General features: G+C 31.1%; 1 protein-coding gene across 1 annotated transcript; it reads right to left on the minus strand.

Moving 5' to 3' along the window:
• Nucleotides 1–9,753: 9,753 nt before the first annotated feature.
• LOC108910096 (putative GTP-binding protein 6) lies at nt 9,754–17,227 on the minus strand. The gene is made up of 5 exons (XM_018714606.1): nt 16,921–17,227; nt 16,020–16,863; nt 10,215–10,425; nt 10,058–10,157; nt 9,754–9,886 (listed from the first exon to the last, which is right to left on the minus strand). Exons 1-5 carry the CDS (start codon nt 17,073–17,075, stop codon nt 9,754–9,756), a joined length of 1,443 nt encoding a protein of 480 aa, XP_018570122.1. The 5' UTR covers nt 17,076–17,227.
• Nucleotides 17,228–20,921: the final 3,694 nt, after the last annotated feature.

Genomic DNA, 20,921 nt, shown 5'->3' on the forward strand with positions numbered 1-20,921 from the left:
CAAATCGATATATTTTTTAATGACACTTTCCGTGTGACACTTATAAAATATCTTTTACGCCTACTAGATATAACAAACATAGTGGCATCTAGGTCAATTTTAAGAGAGAACCAGCGCATCCAGTGTGGAACTTACTGAATTCCTCGAAGGGCCCCTTTTTAAGAAAAGAAAATCAAGACCAAGAACATGGTCATCCTGAACATATTCAAAATATGTATTTTTCTCTAAAAACAAAGATAGTTAAACAATTTGTTTATGAGTTTCCAAAATCTTTTTTAAATTCTTGCTATTTAATTTTTTACTTCAATTTCCAAGGGCTGGTATTCACAATTTCTACAATAACCATATTTGGGAAGAACAAAATTTACGTGACTAGGTAAAATCTTCCATCAATGTGGTCGCTGAAATCATCGAAGACATTTTTCTTTTAAGTCGACTTCCCATCACCAAAGTGTTGATTTTGAAACGTCCCGTAGTCATTTATATTTACGTGTGACTGGGAATCATAATGCTGTTAACCTTTGGACTCCGAATTCGATGTGTCCAATATCCAGAATTATTATTGCTGGTACGTTTAAGGTAACCCATCAGAACGCATACAAATTGAAGACGAACATAAACACTCCTTTATTACATCGAGTACTTAATAATATTTGACGGATTTAGTGACTAATCATTTAATAACGGCATCGGAGAGGCACTTGGATTTTAAACGCAAGTTTTTATATAACAGCACTGTTCATGTCTGGTGGGTTCAAGTTTAGTTATTCGATAAAAAAAGGTACGTACAGGGTGATGTCATGAGACTAGCGAATTTCTGTAGCTCTCGAACAACGCATCGTCAAAATTTAAAATAAAGGTCGCAAGTAAAATTACTTGTTCTAGCTTTCCATTCTGAAGTAGCTTCTAGAACGAAATGTTTTACTACTACAGCTTTTACTCACCGATTTTTGCGTTGATTTCTCGTTAAGTTCAGGGCCTACTTACAAAAAAAAAATAGTTTTATAAAATGGAGACACTGATTTGGTGCTACTCTTTATGTTGGGTATATTACCAAAGCTTCGGAGGGATCCGTTTTAAGTGGGACGCTCTGTACGTATCCAACTACGTTTTGCTGTAAATTGAACCCATCTCTTGGCCGCCCACAAAAATTGTTTATTGTGATGAACCATAATTTGCAATGTCAACAAATGGATCCGTTATATGCCCATAACATGTGTGGTTGAATACGATTACGTGCAAATTTAACGTTTTTTCATCACTGTTTATATTTGCTATTGTCGACGCCACAACCCTCAGTTCTCGTTGGTGTTATATTCAGCATATTCGTTAAAAATAGGAGATATGTAGTTAAAAACGGGTCAACAAGCCCAGGGACATATATTTTTACTGATTTGATAATTGAAGTTTGCAAGAGCTTATTTCTTTTATCAAAGCTCGTAGATGCAGCTTTTTGAATATTTAAATTAAATAAATTTAAAACAACTACTCTGCGGTCTACAGCCCCATCCATCATTGAATTACACCCTCGCATATCTGACAGATATCTAAAATATGACATCAGTGTAATTTTGTCTTCATCATCGAAATTGTGTTCTTATTGGACATTTTTCAAAAATCCTGTTTTTGTTTTAAAGTCTATTTTCCGTCTTCCGTCTTCCATCTCTTTTTCTCTTCTGCTCTGAGTTAAAATGCTAATGTTCTTTTTATTACCCTACATATCTCTTTAATTTATTCAACTGTGTTGGTGAGCATTAAATATAATATCTTACTGTTACATTAATATTTAGTTTTACTGATGATATGGTGAGAACATTTTCCAGAAATAGATATAAATTTATCTAATTATTTATTACGTATAGAGTTTTCTTAAGTTTACGAGATGAACATAAACCTTAAAAATGTTTATATAAACAAATAACTCGTAATATAAAAATAATAATTCAAGATAATACACCCAAATTAGCCAGATTCGCAAATCAAATAACCTTCCGCTGTTTACGAGTTGTTCGTGTAAACAATTTACAACTTTAAAAATCTATCCACAGACGTATTAATGTCTTTTGCGTCGGACTTCTGGCTGATTTAAAAATAAATCCAAGTTTCTGATGACTAACTGCATACTAGGAAATGTATCAGCTCCATGTTTCTGTAAATTCAGTTCTAATGTACCTATTTAAGAAATAAAACTATCAAATAAGTATGGTGTGGTATTTTTACTCAATAAATTCAATAAATTAAGACCAAGAAATTGGAGACAATAGAACTGGTCCTATTTATTGGCCAATTTTGGTGATTTTAATTATTCATAGTATTAATTTTAATAACACCATATTGTTTTATTTCAAATAATTACAGAATACATTGCATATATGATTGATTGATTGATTGATTGATTGATTGATTGATTGATTGATTGATTGATTGATTGATTGATTGATTGATGGATGGTTGATGATTATGATGATGATAATGATGGTGATGACGATGATTGATGATGATGACGATCGATGATAATGTAATCGATGGTGATGATATGATGATTGATGATATTTATGATCAACAATGATAGTGATGATTGACGAAGATGATCGATAATGGAGATGATCGATAATGGAGATGATCGATGACGATGATTAAAGATAATAACCGATTATAAGGATCGATGATGATGGCTATCGATGATAAACGATGACGATCGATGATAATGATCAATGACGTGGATTGATGACGATGGTCGATTACGATCAATGACGACGATGAAGATCTAAGACGACGATGACGATGACGATCGGAGATTACGGTGACGATGGAAGACGAGCATAGTGACGACGGTTACGATGATGACGAGGATGACGATGACGTTGATCATGACGAGGATGACGATGATAAATATGGTGACGATGACTATCATCAATCATGACTATAGTGATGATAATGACTATGACAATGGTGACGGCGATGTCGATGGGGATGATAGATGATGATGATATTTTCAGTATATTTCAATGTAAATTTATTTGCGAACCTGTAAAGAACTTAACGTTGTCACACATTCTTGATATTTTCATTATTCTACAGCTAGTTTTTACATCATTGTACTTCATGTACTGTATATACATAATAATAATATGTACTCGATTTTTGAGTATTGTAGTTTTTTCGTCTATTATTAAGTAGGTTAATATTTAAATTTAAATTAGACTCGTTTAGTAAAGTAAAAGATATTTACACGAGCCCGACGCATCTGCTCTGTAACCATCTATCTATGCACTGTGCGCACCATATGTCACCACAGTTCATAAAACGTTTCAAAAAGTGACAACTGCATGTATCTAAACTTATAATGCGATACAGGTGCTCGGGTACATCAGTCAGTTTCTTTTGGAATTTCTTCCATACTGGCAAATGCTTATTCCTACACCTGAACCATCTCTTTTTCTTCTCAGGATGTAGAAGAATGTAAGTACTATTTAATCACAGATATAATAATAAAAATACTCTTTGTGTCAGAAAAAAATTATCTAGAATTTTAAAATAAATTTTTGTAAAATTATTAATTTTTATTAAAATAACTAATTGTTTTCTCTGTTACATCCTGTTATATGTAGAATGATACAATGAATAACTTTTTTGCACTAAATTTTAACACGGTGCGTCGTTCATTTAACAGTATTTCTTAAATAATCAAAGAGGCAAATATTTAATATATGACTAGATGAACATTTGTATTCCCTTAAAGGATTTCTTATTTTAAATAAAACTAAAAAGTACTAAAAATATATATAGTTCTTCTATATTTACACCCCATAATTTGGCGGTGTCTATTTTGAGTAAATATTTTCAGGAAACCATACATATGTCTACGACTTCAGTAGAAATCCGACTCAGTTATATTAACTGAAGAGGAGCTCCTGTCAGTGTACAGTGTTAAATTGAAGTATCCTTAATGATTAGTTAAAAAGCAGAAAGGTGGTTCCTAAAATAACATGTAATGCCGGAAACAGGAAGCACCTAAACCCGCGCACGTTTGATGGCATGACCGCCTCCACGAGCTCGTCAGCTGCATGGCTGTGCAATACTCTGCACTATGCTTTTTCATCATGCAGTGGCGTGGTCATGTACCTTAAAAGTCTTCTAATGAAAAATATAGAAGTCATTATAAAGGAGTACATTTCAAAATTTAGAAAAATAGAAATTAGTAATTAAATACGTACAATTTTTTTCGATGTAAGACCTGTTTACTACAAATACCTGTTTACAGTTGTGTATATCTGGTTGCATAGCAAGCACTTAAGAAAATTGTAATGTAATGTAGCTTTAGATATGAATTTAACCGGGTCCGAGGTGTCTGGGAATGTTTCCTAGCCTAAAATTTTTCTGAAATTTTAAAGTCCCTAAAATATAGATAAAAAACGCAAAACGCACGTATTTGAAATGCCTGAATGCGGTGGTCATTTTCTAATTTCTATGTTTTGGTATAAAAGTGTAAAAAGTAATCATAATAGATTCCTTATATCTTAGTTTATCTATTACAATAAATACGCCCTGTATAAGGCAATAATTTATTTTTTGTTTTTTGTTACAGAATTCGTGAAGATTCTGAAATCGGGAGGACAACCGTGGTCCTCCCGATTTCCAAAAAATGGTCAAGAAAAAAAAAGGAAGACAATATTGTCCATAATACTATAACATAATGAATTATCTATTAAATAATATTGTGAAAATATGTTTTCTCAACCGTTTTTAATATAATTATTTTTATATTATATCTTGAGTTTTACTTAAAAAATCATTCTTAGATATTTCATTTCTCTCCTAAAACAGAAAGAAAGTAACTTGTTAAAATTTTCCAGCCTTAACAATTGACAAAATATGCAACAACAAATGTATCACTTGTAAAAAAAAATGTATTACTTTTACCTACAGAAATTTTAAAATTTAATTTCAATTATTCTGGAGAGGCGATCGTTTGTGAAAGTTTTTGTTAAAAACATTTCCCCTCTTGGTTCAGCCTGGAACAGGAGGGAAGAACATCGACAAGAAATGTAACAAAAAATTCGCTGTATTTTCCTTAAAATTTAACTAAAATCAGTCTGTTATATTTTTGTTAAATTTTAACAAAAAATCCCCTCATTTTTACCTAGCTAAATTATAAAATTTAATTTCAATTATTCTGGAGGGGATTTTTTGTTAAAAAAAATTTCCCTCTCGGTTCAACCTAGGACAGGAATTTTGCATAAATTTTTTTTAATTTTCTAAGAGTTATAAATTATTATATAATTAAAAAGCCCTAATACTAAGACCACTTCTAATTCTTATTACGTTTCTCTACACAGTTTTGTCCCCTTTGCTATGATGTTATGAGCAACAACAAAAATATACTCCTAGCCCCAGACGATTTAATATAACGCCTGGGCACTAGGAACATACATTTTCGAATGTTACTCCCTCAACACGATTTCCTGCAGGAATCCCTTGAAAAAGATATTATCGATTAAAATTAGAATATTTCTTAACAAAGTCTAGCCTATGTTGCCCATAACAAGAAACAGACTTCAGAAATGAATTTAGGACGGCCGAATTAGTTGACGAGAATTTGCTCATAGATTCCATAGCCAAAAATTCTCCAAAAAAACTATAAAAAATGCTCAAATTGCAAGTGACCATATCTTCCGTCCTTCCTTTAGTCGGTCGATAGCCGCACGGTTTAAGGCGTCAATCCTTTAATCGTGTGAATATTTCTGCCCGGGTTCGATTCCCGCGGCCGGTAGACCGTAGATTAGCTATGCTTGTACGGAGGATTGGCACCCTCTGTGCAGGTATGGTAGGGTGGAAGAATGTTGGCTTGGATCAATGTGAGAGATTGACACCGGTTGGCATTTGACCACCCCCCTAATTAATGAGGTTTTCCAGGTTTACCTCATTCATGCACTGAATGGTGGTTAGGGCCTACCAACATAAGTCGTTCCTGGGCGCAAATGCGGCCTGCCTAATAATAATATGCCGCCTCCTCTCCCGCACAAGTCTCCGACTTATGGGCTAATTCTCGTAATTAGAATGAGGAGTAGAGATATTATTATTATTATTTATTATTATCTTCCGTCCTTCAAAGTTTAGTTCTAAACAGAGTCTAGAAATCGATTTAGGAGGGTCGAATTAGTCTTGGAGAATATTTTTAGAAGTTTCCTAAATAAAAAAAATATTAGCCAATAATTTGGAGAATATTAAAAAATTTTCAAAATATGAGTGTCCAAACATAAATTAAAACATTTATACGCTCGTATTTTGAACCGCCGAACACGCTGGTACTGTATTTTCTATAAATTTTATAGTTTGGTAGGAAATCACTAAAAATATTCGGAAAGGTGAATGAGAAAAAAATTTTTAAAACGTACACGTATCGCCCATCCCTCTAAGTTTAACTCAACACAGAGTCTAGAAATCGATTTAGGAGGGTCGAATTAGCCTTGGAGAATTTTTTCAGAAGTTTCCTAAACAAACAAAAAATTAGCCAATAATTTTCCAAGGCAGCCCATGAAAATATTCAAAAATTCTCAAAATACGAGTGTCTAAAAAATAAATTAAAATATTATACGCACGTATTTGGAACCGCCGAACACGCTGGTACTGTATTTTCTCTAAATTCTATGATTTGGGAGGAAATCGCTAAAAATATTCGGAAAGGTTGAATGAGAAAAAAATTTTAAAACGTTACATACGTTTTAAAATTTAAAACGTATGTACACGTATCTCTCGTCCCTCCAAGTTTAGCTCAACAGTCTAGAAATCGATTTAGGAGGGTAGAATTAGTCTTGGAGAATTTTTACAGAGAAGTTTCCTGAAGAATAAAATGTATAGCCAATTTTCCAAGACCATGAATGACCATGAATATATTCAAACATTCTCAAAATATGAGTGCCCAAAAATAGCGTTACAAATCTAATCTAAGGTTACAAATCATAATATAGGCAACCAATGCAGCAACTGTGTAACGATGGTGGAACATCATGTTCTTCCGTAGTTTATAGTGCTTCAGATATTTCTGTACTGCTTATGTAGCTAAATTACTTCGTTGTCGCACTTTCAAGATATATTTGGTAACATAGCACGACACGATATAGTCCACTGATTTCTGTTACATACGTATAGAGACTCGTATCACACTATCATAGACCAGTACGAACATAGAACGACGATTACCAATAACAATTTTTTTGCACACGGCCCCAATTTACTTCTTCAGAATAAGGCGGTTTTTCTTTATATCTGTATATCTGTGTTTTCTGCAGTTTGTTAATTCGCATATACTTAATTATTACTACATTAACTGTATTTGTGAAGTAGTTTTTAATTTTATTTTAAACAAAGTAGTAACCACAAAGCTTTCATAAATGATACAAGCCACATGATCAGTAATTCTGTTTGGAACAGTAATTTTATTACATTTACGTTGGCAATTAAATTTCCGTAAAATTAAAAATTAATTAAAATAATAAGATCAAGATTACATTAAAACATAATTTTCTGTTTCATAGATTAAATACTTATATACGTTCTGTTTCAGCAACTGGTGTTTGGTGTAATTTTTCACATTTCATTCAACCAATCAGCGATCGCCTTATTTCGAGTGTAGACGTAACGTTTTGTCACTGTTCATTAAAAATAAATCATTAATATTAGTAATGCTCATATTAGGGATTTTTAGTTGACAGTACCAGTCGCGTTATGTTGGTTTCTTAAACTCCTATTTTGCATATAGATGTGCAAAGGAACAATTTGTCCAAGAATTATAAAAATCCTGCCGCACTCATAGATCCAAAAACAGGAAGAAGCTATCTAAGCAGACTAGTAAATAGAAGATTGCTCCCTCACAATTAATTCAGTTGAACTTTTTAGAGCTAAGATCTGTAGCGTACCTGTTTGACAAACTGAATAAACTTGAACTCCGCCTTTATTGGACGGGATTTACAAACTAAGTGTATGCACAAAATTTTGAAGAAAAAAAAAACCAACCGTGCAAGTCAGGTTAAGTAACGTGTATAGAACAGAAATATTCATACTTTCATTAAATTTATCCATAAAATTTTCAGGTCATGAGAAATTAAATTGCCATGCCAAAGGGGCGGAATTTAAGTCTGTTAAGTTGAAATGATAGATTTAATGAAAGTATGACTAGGTACAATAATACATGTTATTTCTTTCTGATATACGTACATAACTCATTTTATCCAATATTTCAAGCACACACTTTAGTTTGTAAACTCCGGCCAAATCTAAGCAATAGACCTTTTTAGTGACGTCACATGCGCCAAATAATAGGCAACCCCATTGTGCACAATGTCACGAAGAATTTCTCAATATTTTTACTAGATCGATTTTCGAGCTTATGTACTTTGGACATAAGTTCCAAAAAAATGGCTTCTTTGTCATGACCTTAAATATAGCGATATCAATATTAAAAATATTTAAGAAGTTTCAAACTCCAAGTGACAAACTAATAGAATTATAGAACTTATATATTTAAATTTATAGAACAATATTAACTTTATAGTAATTAATAAATTAAGATTATATCAGTGTTACTGAGCATATGCATTAGAGATAACTTCATGTAAGCGAAGTAGCCCCAGAATAGGATATCATTCAAGAAAAGTTTGGTTGTGGTTAAGAGTACGTCTATAATAAACCGCTTGAAGAAAAGAACAGTCGATAAACACACTCACACAGTACAATACCAAGAAAAACAATGAAAATACTTAGAACTAGAAAATGCCAACATTAAACAAAACAAGGGAAAATACGCTAATGATGACAGCGATAACATATCCACAAGATCTCACCTGTGTATGAGGCTATTCTTTCCGAGCATGAGCATTAGGAATAACACGGCTAATAATAAATTTTTACTTTATTTAAATTTAGGAATATTCTTTTATATCGTTTTTTTGTCAGTTTTAAGCATATTAGTGTATCTATTTTACGAAACATGTGTTGGTTGTTCTTAAATACTTCCAAATCCTTGTAAAAATAAATTAATTTGAAGTTGTTCATTTTTATAATATCTATGTAAATAGTACACAAGGGTCAGATTCGGTCTGTACAATTTCAACTATGCCAATTTGTTGCACGGGTTGCCTAAATATGTGACGTCACACTAAAAGAGTCTATAGACTCAGTAACATTAATATAATTTTAATTTATTACCTAATTACTATAAAAGTCAATATTCTCTAAATTTTAAATATATAAATTCTATAATTCTATTAGTTTGTCACTTGGAATTTGAAACTTCTTAAATACTTCTTATATTGCCAGAATATCGCCATATTTGTCATGATAAAGAAGCCATTTTTTTGGCACTTATGTCCAAACTACATAAGGTCGAAAATCGATCTAGTAAAAATATTGAGAAATTCTTCATGACAATGTGCACTATGAGGTCGCCTATTATTTAGCGTATGTGACGTCACTACTAAAAAGGTCTATTGGGTAGGAAAAATGTACCTGCCAAATACCTACCAAATGGCATCACAAATACAGGTTGATAATATATGCAACCAACTCGACAGCTATGAAGACAGGATAGTGACAATAGAACAGTACGTACATACTACCTATAGAGTTCACTGCAATAGAACGAAAATCTTGTCTGCTTTTAAAAGCGGGAAACATTGCAGTGTCTGTCTGCAGTATAAATGGGTCCTTTTGAATAAAAAAAACAGAATCTTTAAAAGTAACATTATATTGAAACTATTTTTGATATATAAAATAATGTTTAAATTTTTCAAAACTACTTTTTGTAATTATCACTTTTAATTTAATGAATTGTGTATTTCCTTCATCTGGCTCTTCGGCAGTGACAGTTGCATTTTTACGTAACCATCTACAACAAAATAATCTCTTATACAGCGTGTCTTGAAAATATATACCCTGTAATATTTTACTGACATTTTCTAGTTGGAGATTAATGGGTAAAATAATATAAAAATATTAATTATAGGATGAATATCTTAAATTATCCCTAAATGTACTATTACTAATTAATTGTTCATACCTAAATTCGTCTCCACCACTTAAAACTTTGATGGTGATCACCTGCCTAGATGTTGCTTTTAAAATACATTCTTCTAAATATCGTCTTAAAGAGTCTAATCCTGGAATAGCAGTATTAGAAAATGTCTACAAATCACGAAAGCATATTCCTAACTTACCCAATCCAGTTTTTGCAGATACTAATATATCTAACCCATGTTCTGAACTATCTTTACTAACAAGATCACATTTGTTTCCTACACTAATAACTTTGTCTAATAAATTTTCATTTCCAGTTTGTACTCCTAATTCTTTTAAAGTAGTTACCACATGATTGCGTTTATATTCGAAACATGAACTAGACAGATCCTCCACCAGCAATACCACATCCTAAAATGGATAATAAATAATAGGTGTCTTTCTGCAACAATCTCAAACTATTTTCAAACTTCACTTAAGTCTTAAGTTGTCACGAAATTTTAGCCAGTCTAAGGTCATGAATCAATTGGTCAAATACCTTTAATAGTTTCAAATCAGTCCTCAACTGCTGCAAAAACAGACCTTATATATAATTCAAATATAAATCCAAGAATCCAACATACCAGGTGTTGTTTCATTAAGCAGAATTTTAACATCAAATTATACATTAATATTATACACTAATTAACATTAAAATATAGTATTAAAGAAAATATTGGAACAAATCAATGAATTGTGAGATTTTTGCATTGGAACTTTGTTACATTTAAATCCAATGTATGATTTACGATTAAGTGACTAGTTAACCATTAAAAAATTGGATAGTCAATACAGGTTCTAAAAGTCAATCGATTTATTTGTGTGCTCGTGAAATTTAATTCTGCACATTTAAAATAAGTGCAAACTGTGTATATGAAATATATGAAAAGCAAAGCCTTAGTGCAAATCACTACCAACAATTGCATGTCTGTATAAATAACTATCTATATATTTGATAGAAATCAGTGGTTGCAACTATTATTGACCATTACTGGTACTGTCAACTTTGCCAACATCCCAAGAAACAGAAAAATTGGCAACTTATATGTCAAGAAAGACTCTAGTACTGAGTCGCTCAGTATAAAATATAATGTTATTATCAATCTGAGAAGTTCCGATGGAACATGATAAAAAGGAATAATTAGTTACTTACTGGCTTCATTTAATGTTTATATAAAATTTTACTTGTGGAAATGACCAAATCTGTACTGAATTAAATAAATATTACATGATTACCCTAAAAAAAAGGTAATGTGACTTACTAGCAATTAGGCCATGCTTAGACCTTTTTGCCTACTAACCTACACTATCTTTCACCTTACAAACACCACAAACATCCATAGGTACGACAGAAAAATTTTTACAATTTTTTCTGCTTTTGCGGGACTTGAACCCACTACGGTAGTGCCAACCTACCACCGCACCTCACGAGTACGCTATATTGACCTTTTAAACTGCTATGGTATCCAAAGTACATAAATTTCATTAAGTATATAAATATATGTTGAACAATGAATAAATCGAACAAAAAAAATGTTCTACTATAAACATCCAAAATGCTACTTATAAACTGATTCATTTTATTATTGATAAATGGAGATTCAATTATTTTTACGTGCTTACAGTAAAATTCGTATAACTTGAATATTTTAAGAGATAGATTAAGAATTGAAATATAATTTAATTCAAACTTTAATTGTGACTGGAACCATTCACAATATACAGGGTGATTCACAACATATAAAAAAACTATGGGGATATATGCACCATAAAAAATAGAATTGTTATCATCGATATATTTACTGATTTTGAGAAAAAATGTTGTTATATTTAAAAGTACTAAGTAACTGGACAACAGTATTATTGTTACATAATTCATCAGGTACATCTATAGCAATGCAGAATTAATGGATATTGTCTTAAATGCAAATCAAGACAAAATGTATTAGCAGCTTCTTGCCTGTATGCAGTAAATTTGCTGCTACTTTTACTGCTGTGGTTCAATGAGGTCATGAAGGAGGAAATTTGTTACCAAATCATTGAAGGAATGGTTGCAGGCGTCAACATCATATTGTAGAAGCTTAGGTAGAAATTTTACATATTGTAGGAGAAAATCCTCATATGAGTGCAAAACAAATATGCAAGTATCAGTATCATCAGCTGAATGGTTGTTACAAAACGCTCAAACTCCCTTATTTACATCTAATGTGTTAGTTATAGATGAACTTGTGTTTACACAAAATCGGATAGTATTCACAACATTTGTCTGCTTACGATTCAATGGGATGACTTCCAGCACTGGCCAGGAATTATTGATGATTGTTTAATTGGACCTTACATATTGCCAATTAAATGGATGGTTTTCAATATATTGAATTTTTTAAAAATAATTCGCCTGGACTTCTTGAAGATGTGTCCTTAGCAATTTAGCAGTTTGACAACGGATTTGGTTTTTGCATGATGATGCGCCCCTCTATTTTTAACATAATTTTAATTGAGCTCAACAAATATAGTTGTCTAGAAGGTATAACCATCACGGTGTCCTGATTTAAATCCTCTCATTTTACTTTTTTGTACAATAGATTAAAAAATGAAGTGTATTGTACTGAAGTGGAAACTACTAATGATTTATATGAACATATTAAAGTTGATGCCAATAATTTATGCTGCACGATTAGCAAGAAGAAACATTTGACTTGATGATTTAAAACTGTGCTCAGATGTGCTCAAATGTATTTATGAATTAGTGGACAGGTGAACAGTTTCACATCAGTACCATTTTTTTCTTAAGTAAAATACTAATTAACATTCACTGATTACATTTATAATAGTAGGAAATAGTAACAATGATAAAAGCAATTGAATTTGTTGAAATAAAATAGTTGCAATAAAACTCTAGTTATTAATTACCTCCTTACACTTTTTTCCTATTTTGTGTGGAAACTTTTTATGCACGGTGTCCCAAACTCTTGCCCCAATGATATTACAGGGTAACGAAAAATGTTACTGAAAATTTGAAGTATAGAGTTCAAGCGGCATGGCGATTGAAGTGCATTTTGCACCAAAGACTAAAGTTTTAGATATTTTGAAAATTGTGTTGATGACATCACTCCTATTTAAAAAAAAACATATTTTTCCGATAAAGTTTGTTTCTATAATATTTTCATTAAAAAGTTATGATTAGAAGTAAAAACAAACGATTTATAACAATTATTTTAGAATTTATTGCTTCGTTAATAATAGGAGGCTGTTGAAAATTTTCATACAAGGCTTGTTATGACACTGTTAATGATGCAAGTTGCCAGAAGTCCTTGAAATAGTAATATCAAATACATATTTAAATACTAAACATGTCTTTAATTATTCACAAAGAAAACAAAAACAATAAAAGTAGAACAAAAAACAAGAAATATTTTTCATATATAACCAAAATAATTATAACATATTTTCTATATGTCCACCCCCTGTAGCTAAACATAAATCTAACCGAAGCCTAACTTCCTTTGTAATTGCATTCCTCAGCATATTAGGAGTAAGCATTTTGGTAGTAAGCACAGGCATTTTGAATTTTTTTTTTAATGTTCTATATTACGTGACATACTTTTATAGACTTTATTTTTAAGGAAATCCCATCAAAAAAGTCTAAGGGAGTCATGTCGGGAGATTTTCTGGGTCATTTTATGTGTCCATTTATTCCAATCCATTGTTCCGCGAAAACAGTATTTAAATAATTCTGCACAATAAACGCTTTATGGGGTGGGGCTCCATCGTGCTAGAACCACAAACTTCTTCGCAATTGCAAAGGGATGTTTTCGAGAAGTGCTGCGAGTTCTTCATGCAAGAAACGCAAGTATTCTATACGATTCAACACACCATAAAAGTATGGTCCTATCAGATGACTTCCAATGACACCACACCACACATTCACACCAAAATATCCTTGATTTTGTATAGGATGAACATAGTGTGGATTCTCAATGGACCAACAATTTTTTAAAGAAAACAGATAGAGAAAAATTTTTTAAATACAAGTTTATCGGAAAAATGTGTTCTTTTTAAATAAGGAAAAATACAGTTATGTTCCTGGAAAAAAAATATTTCATGACGACACAATTTTCTAAATATTTAAAACTTCAATTTTTGGTGCAAAATGCACTTCAATCCATGCCGCTTAAACTTCATACTTCAAATTTTCAGTAACATTTTTCGTTACCCTGTAATATCATTGGTGCGTCGATTTTGGGACACCCTGTACATGCCTACTGACTGGGCAGGCATTGTGTTAGGTCAAGTAATACAGTTGACTAAATTCCAGTGGCATGTAGATAAATGTTTTTAAATAAATTTGAATGTGTCCTTTCTGATTTCTTTTTAAATCTTTGTATGTATAGAGTCCTAAAACAAAGAAAGAATAAAAAATATCCCATTTTTTTTATCAAATTTTATACTGTGACAAATTTTACAATATGTTTAGTTATTTTTCACAAGTTTCAAGGTTTGCTCAAGTTTGCTTTGGAAATTAAAATATTGGGCACGATTATATATGGTTAAGTAATGTTAAAGCTCTAAGAATAATATTTTTCTCTTTTCAATCCTTTTGAGTAAAACTGTGACGATGTGAAAATAATATTTAAAAACTTTACAGTGTTTCCTTTTTGTACCCAATGCCCCACAGGTTATGGTCCCAGGTAAACCTAGACTGATATTAAATGTGTTGTATGTAGTGGTATAGTGATTGCTAATAGTGAAATATTGATATCCAAAAGGTGAAACGGAATGTTAAACTATTCAATGGTAGTGATTATTCTATATGGAAATTTTGAATAAAGACTCTAAACAAATATTGGATGAAAACTCTCCTTTAAAGTTAATTAATGACAGAAATTGGAATAGTAATAGTATGCAAGACTTAAGTGATACAATGAGAAAAATGATTACAAAAGAAGACACCACAAGAGATACATTACAGAAGCTCAATGAAGCAGATGCCATCATTTTTCTATTTTCTATATTTATAAAAGAAGTAAGAAGGACGAGAGAACCCTTCAAATAGTTCAAATCAGTGAAGACAATGGTTTAAGATTTGCATTTATGACTGGAATTCAAAAATTATAATCACTTGCTAAAGAAGAAATTAGATTTACATTAAATTCAGGGGCTACCAACGACTCACGAAACAAGAAGCACTATTTCACTGAATTTTCCTAGTTAGCAAATACCATTAAGATTTCCATTGCAAAAAGCGACAACTCAATTACAGAAGTTTTAACAAGTAACACTACTCAACCGTCAATCTCTGGTTGGTATGAAACTTGGCACATCGACAGAACTCTAAAAAATATTGAACACGTATTTTTTTATTTTCTTGGAATTCTCTTTCAAGGGGTAGGATCCACCTCTAGAAGACGGTAAGAGTGAAAATCTCCATAAACCTCCATAAATGAAATTAAAAAAAAAATACGTATTTATTAACCAAACTCACTCACCCAAACCAACGAACCCTCCCACTCTAAGCCTACCCCTCTCCTAAACTAATCAACCCCTTTATCCCAACATCAAGCATATAAGTGGAAGTCATCACAAATTTGGAATTTACAAGTGCGAATTATTAATACAAAATATGGTAAGCCCATAATAAAAGGTGAGAAAATAAATAAGTTAATAGCCATAAATCTAAGTAAATAGTAGTATTCATTCGGCAATCGACAAATATATACTATGATCTCAGTAAAACTAAATTTCTAAAATTAAAAACTAGAGATCTTAAACAAAGTAGGTATCTATTAATAAATTAAGTAAACTAAATCACAAGTGAGCTATATGAAGCTTATATTTTTTGAAAGCAAGCCTCTTTTGTATTCGCTAAAGGTAAGGACAGGACAAAACAAAACATCCATTGAGGTGTGGCAAGTAGTGAATCACTCTGTATTGGGGGATCTATTAGAAAAAAATTTGTAATTACTTACTGCAAATGTGACATCCTCTAAAGTAGCAACAAAGCACTCAATTAGATTAGTTGGTATATCTGATAAAAATCCCACGGTATCAACATAAAGCACCTGCAATCCTGATGGCAACAATCCTGAATGAAGTGTTACATCCAATGTAGCAAACAACTGATTCTTTGGTTGTAAGGAGCTTTCTCCTGTTAAAGCTTTTATTAATGCTGTTTTCCCGGCATTTGTGTAACCTACAACCGCAACAATGGGGTATTCTTCTTTTTTTCTCTTACTCCTAAGCAACGTTCTTTGATTCCTCACCTCTTTAATTGCGTTCTTCAATTTCTTTTCTCTTTCCTGAAATACTAATTTTAGGGAATCTGGATCACTTGTACTAAATAGAGTATCCTTCTGTGCTTTTCTTTGTACGTAATACAGTTCTGCCAAAGCTACTTGCAACTTGGCATGCTTGCTTATAGCGTGTGTCTTTAGTATCTGCATAACAATTCGATATCGATCCAACACTGGCAACCCAAAACTTTCTTGCAATAAAGTTGTCGTTACCTTCCTTAAATTACTTGTGTTTATAAAAATAGCTGTGATATCTCTGTTATTGTGTATCAATTTTCGTAATTTCTCCATTGAACCGGATTTGAATAAAGACTTTTTTTCTAAACTGTCCAAAGGAACAGAAACAGTGTCGTTAACTTTCCATAATGGCAAAGTTTTTATTAAAGCCACAGCTTCTTCCAACTGTTCTTCAGGTGATATACTTAATTTGCGTGGACCCCATTTAACGTAGGGCTGTATAACTAAACAATTGTGTGCCTCTCCCAAGTGAAAGTAGTGTGTAAGTAAACTATTGTATTCTCTGAAAATATAATTGATATTTAATACACTTGCTTTCTTGTAAAAATTAATAACCCACCTATCGGAAGCCAATATTTCATCAACATGTTGATCAGAGAGGTTTTCTTTGGCAAATATAAAACTTGTATGAATTTTGCGTACCCTGACATAATTTCTAAATACAATTCTCACTTTATTCATTGCAAACATGTTATATTTTTTGTTTAATTCCATTCACATCTATTTTAGTAGGTACTTCAGATATTCAAATCAATAATATCTTTACTATTTACTTGTAGATATAAGTATATTTTCCAATAGTTTCAAAATATATTTAAGAAAACAATTAGAAATTTACATAATATACATAATATCTGTCATATTATTTTAGGTTAAAAGAACACAAAATACCATAGACAAAGCAAAATACAAAATATATAGGTTGGAACACAGTATTATTGATTAGTATACTGTGGGTTGGAAACTAGTATCATTTATCTAGGTTGGAAACACATACCACCTAGACTGGCCGTATCTAATTCCAATGCACGGGTACCAGTGAATGCAAAATCCGGGGAAGTGGAGTGTTGAAGGCAATCTCGCCGCCATTATTCCATGGCTAGAAATTGGCCACAATGATTTGGGATCGAGGGGGATTATCCCTCTTTATCCTGCCTCATCTCGTGTAGGCCTGGACAGCCTTCGTAGGTGGGCCCCATCCGTCGTCTACCCCGACCGCAAATGCGGCCGGTGTAGGNGAATTTATCGCTATATAAAGATAGGCAGGTGAGGTAAGTTTTTTTCTTACTGAATTTAAAAAATAAACTTCTACATAAAGTTTATATAGGTTAAGTTTTCTACATATTAAATCAATAAAAAGTAAATCTGATCCTATTAATAAATTAACTACATTTACGTAATTTTAAATTCTTTTTTTATTTCATTTTCATATGGAGTATTGCCTATTAAATAACTTGATTATAACAAACACTTTTTATGAACACAAAAAGATACATAAATACACGCGAGTAGAAGCCAACAGAGGAGAAAAATCATTAATCGATTATGTGTTAACTGAGAAGAATAATAGAAAGCAGATTATGGATACGAGAGTTAAAAGAGGATCAGAAATAAATAGTCATCATTACTTGGTACTAACTAATATTAAGAATGATAAGAACCCAAAATACGAAATAAACGAGAAAACCGATAAGATGAGACAACATGAAACAATAAAATCATACATGCTAACAAACCCAAAAGTGAGAGAAAAATATGAACAGCTGATAAACGCAGAAACAGAAAAAATATNTAATGGCGCGCGCGGCGCGGTGGTCTGTGGTTGGAAACATTGATAAAATATTTATAGTAGAATGTTAGATCTCTTGGCTGGGTTAGGTTTAGTTTTAGTTAACTTTTAATTCATTAGAAAATACATAGGTACATATCTATCAAATTGTATATTCCTCTATTTCATATATTTGGAATTAGAAAATGATAAGAATTAAGAAACATATGATAGATTCCATTAAATTTAAAAACCTCTTAACACAGAACACAGAGTATAATTACAGAAATTTTTTAAAACCATAGACTACAGAACATAAATAAAAATATTTTGAACTTTTTCCCATGAATTTGTCCATCAATTACAAGTGAGATAAACTGTAAAACTGTTTCTAATTCAACTAGAAGAAACAAATCTGCTAGTTTATATAAAAACAACTGGTTAATTACAAGAAAAATAGTAAAAATCAGATAATTTTTAATAGAAATCAAAATTATGGAATCCAATAAACTTTAGTATAATGATAAATGCCTAAAACTAAAATGAGACAACACCACATTCAATTTTAAGAATATACAGGGTGTAGCATAAATAAGTCTTTACTTAATATTAAGGTGAAGAAACGATAAATTACTGGTTGCCTATAAATGTTCAACCCTTCGTATTTTATTATTTTCACATTATTGGATGTTCAATTTCTGCTGATATAACAACAAAATAATTATTGTAGAACGTATGGATGCCTTATTTTATTTAAAAAGCAAGTTACTTTAAAGAACGGTTTAAAACGACGTAAATCTGCATTATCTTTTACCACTATGTTTTAAATAAATTGTTTCACAAAAATTTAATTAATGAGAGGGTTAAATTACATAATACGTTTTAATAATAATTCAACGAATTATGAACGAACTGTAGAATTTAGTAGTAAATTGCCATAAGATGGCGTTAATGTGCAACTGGATGAGTTCAGACTTTTATGAATAAAATAAATGGGCGACTTTCTAAGAGCGTTCTTCATCAACTGATCAGCTTTTCTACTAATTTCCTATCTCTATTCAATAGTGATTTAGGCATCTAGTACAGCAACACAACTACCTATACTAGTATAATGTAAGAACATAAACAATTTATTTTATGTACATTTAATTTACGCACTACGTATCGTATGAAATCATATCATTAAAAAAATCTATCAATAATAAGTTCCTTTTGTAAATTAAAGCTAAGGGCCATCACTGCTGTTTTGTATCTTACAACAAGAAGTGTACATAGTAGTTATATATTTGATATTCAGCAGCATAAGTACATATTGATTTTTATTTTATCATTCTCTTACACATATTTAGATATTTATGTCAAAGAGAACACTTTCATCCACATTAGTTGATAGTTAGACTTAAAACTTGTACAGGGTTGCACATAATGGAATTTCGAAAATTCCAGGTTAAAATTTTGTTATATAAATAACAAAACATTTAATTTATTCTCAGATCTATTATTGTTTCTAATATTAAGAAAATGCCTGCTGGTTATATTTTCTGATTCATGCCTCTAAAAAAAATATATTTTTCTATTTTTTTTGGAATGAAAAATTTTGAATGGAACTCAATAAGAGTACCTACTTTTCTGAATAATTTATTTTCTCCCTGCATTTAGATACAAAGGTAATATCTGAACAAATATTAGTATAACTAAATATTTTTAAAATTGGGCAAGAGATACTTTTCTTCATTTTGACCCCTGACTTACCCTGTTCAGTAGGTAATTAGTGGATACACATGTCCGAGTGAGATTGATTATTTTGATATTAACCTATTGTTTTTTCTTAAAATAAATAAGTAATATTTAAAATTCAGTTACAAATCCACCAGATTAAAGTCATATACACATTCCTCAATAATTATTTAATTTTATTAAGTTATTGCTGAATAATTGTCAGTTTGACAATTTGGAAGACCGTGACAATGAGGTATCAACGATTTACAAATATTTCACTGTGGACTCAAAGAGTTTTGTTGTAACGTTTTGGTTCCGAAAAACATAATCACTGCCTTTTTTTCTAATTGGCGCAATATTGCATTCGATACTGAACGAAAGGAGATTTTTTTTTATTTTGAATAACAAGCCGAAAAGGCGGCATTATTTATTATATTGTCAGAAACTGTCGACACAGCAACAATCTCTGAAATAATATTTAATTCATATTTTTTATTAAATAACATTTTCAATTCATACTAACAAAAATAGTAACAGTAGTATGTATTTACAAATTTATTAGTTTAAAAACAGTGCCAATAAAAAACCTAATGCAGACATTCAACATTATCTTGTTGAAAATTTATTACGCTTTTTTATTTATTTTTTATTTTCCGAGATCTCCACACATACTTCACCAAAAAATAGCCCACACGGCCTATCTACATAAAATAACTTTTTTTCAGAATCCCTTCAATTTACGAACTAAATATTCATGGACTCACGGATTCATTTATTTATATTATTTTTATGTTTTTAGTAAATCATAAAGCACAACTTTCTCAAATATATTATTTTTAGTAAAACTGTTAACATTTTTAAGATCCAGTAAAATGAATAACTGAAAAAAGAAGATATTCAACGTTTTATAGTTGTGTTACAAAAGTGTCCAAAATTTTAAAAGCATACAAAAATAAGATAAAAATTTGGAACAAGATCGTACCTAATTAGCTTACAGGATATGGATATGACTGTTGATAAATGAAATAATTCAGTGGTGGAGATTCAAGGGCGTCGTCATCTTTTATTGGGGG

Source organism: Anoplophora glabripennis, unplaced genomic scaffold (assembly GCF_000390285.2).
Source record: "Anoplophora glabripennis isolate ALB-LARVAE unplaced genomic scaffold, Agla_2.0 scaffold418, whole genome shotgun sequence".
Classification (NCBI taxonomy): Eukaryota; Metazoa; Arthropoda; class Insecta; order Coleoptera; family Cerambycidae; genus Anoplophora; species Anoplophora glabripennis.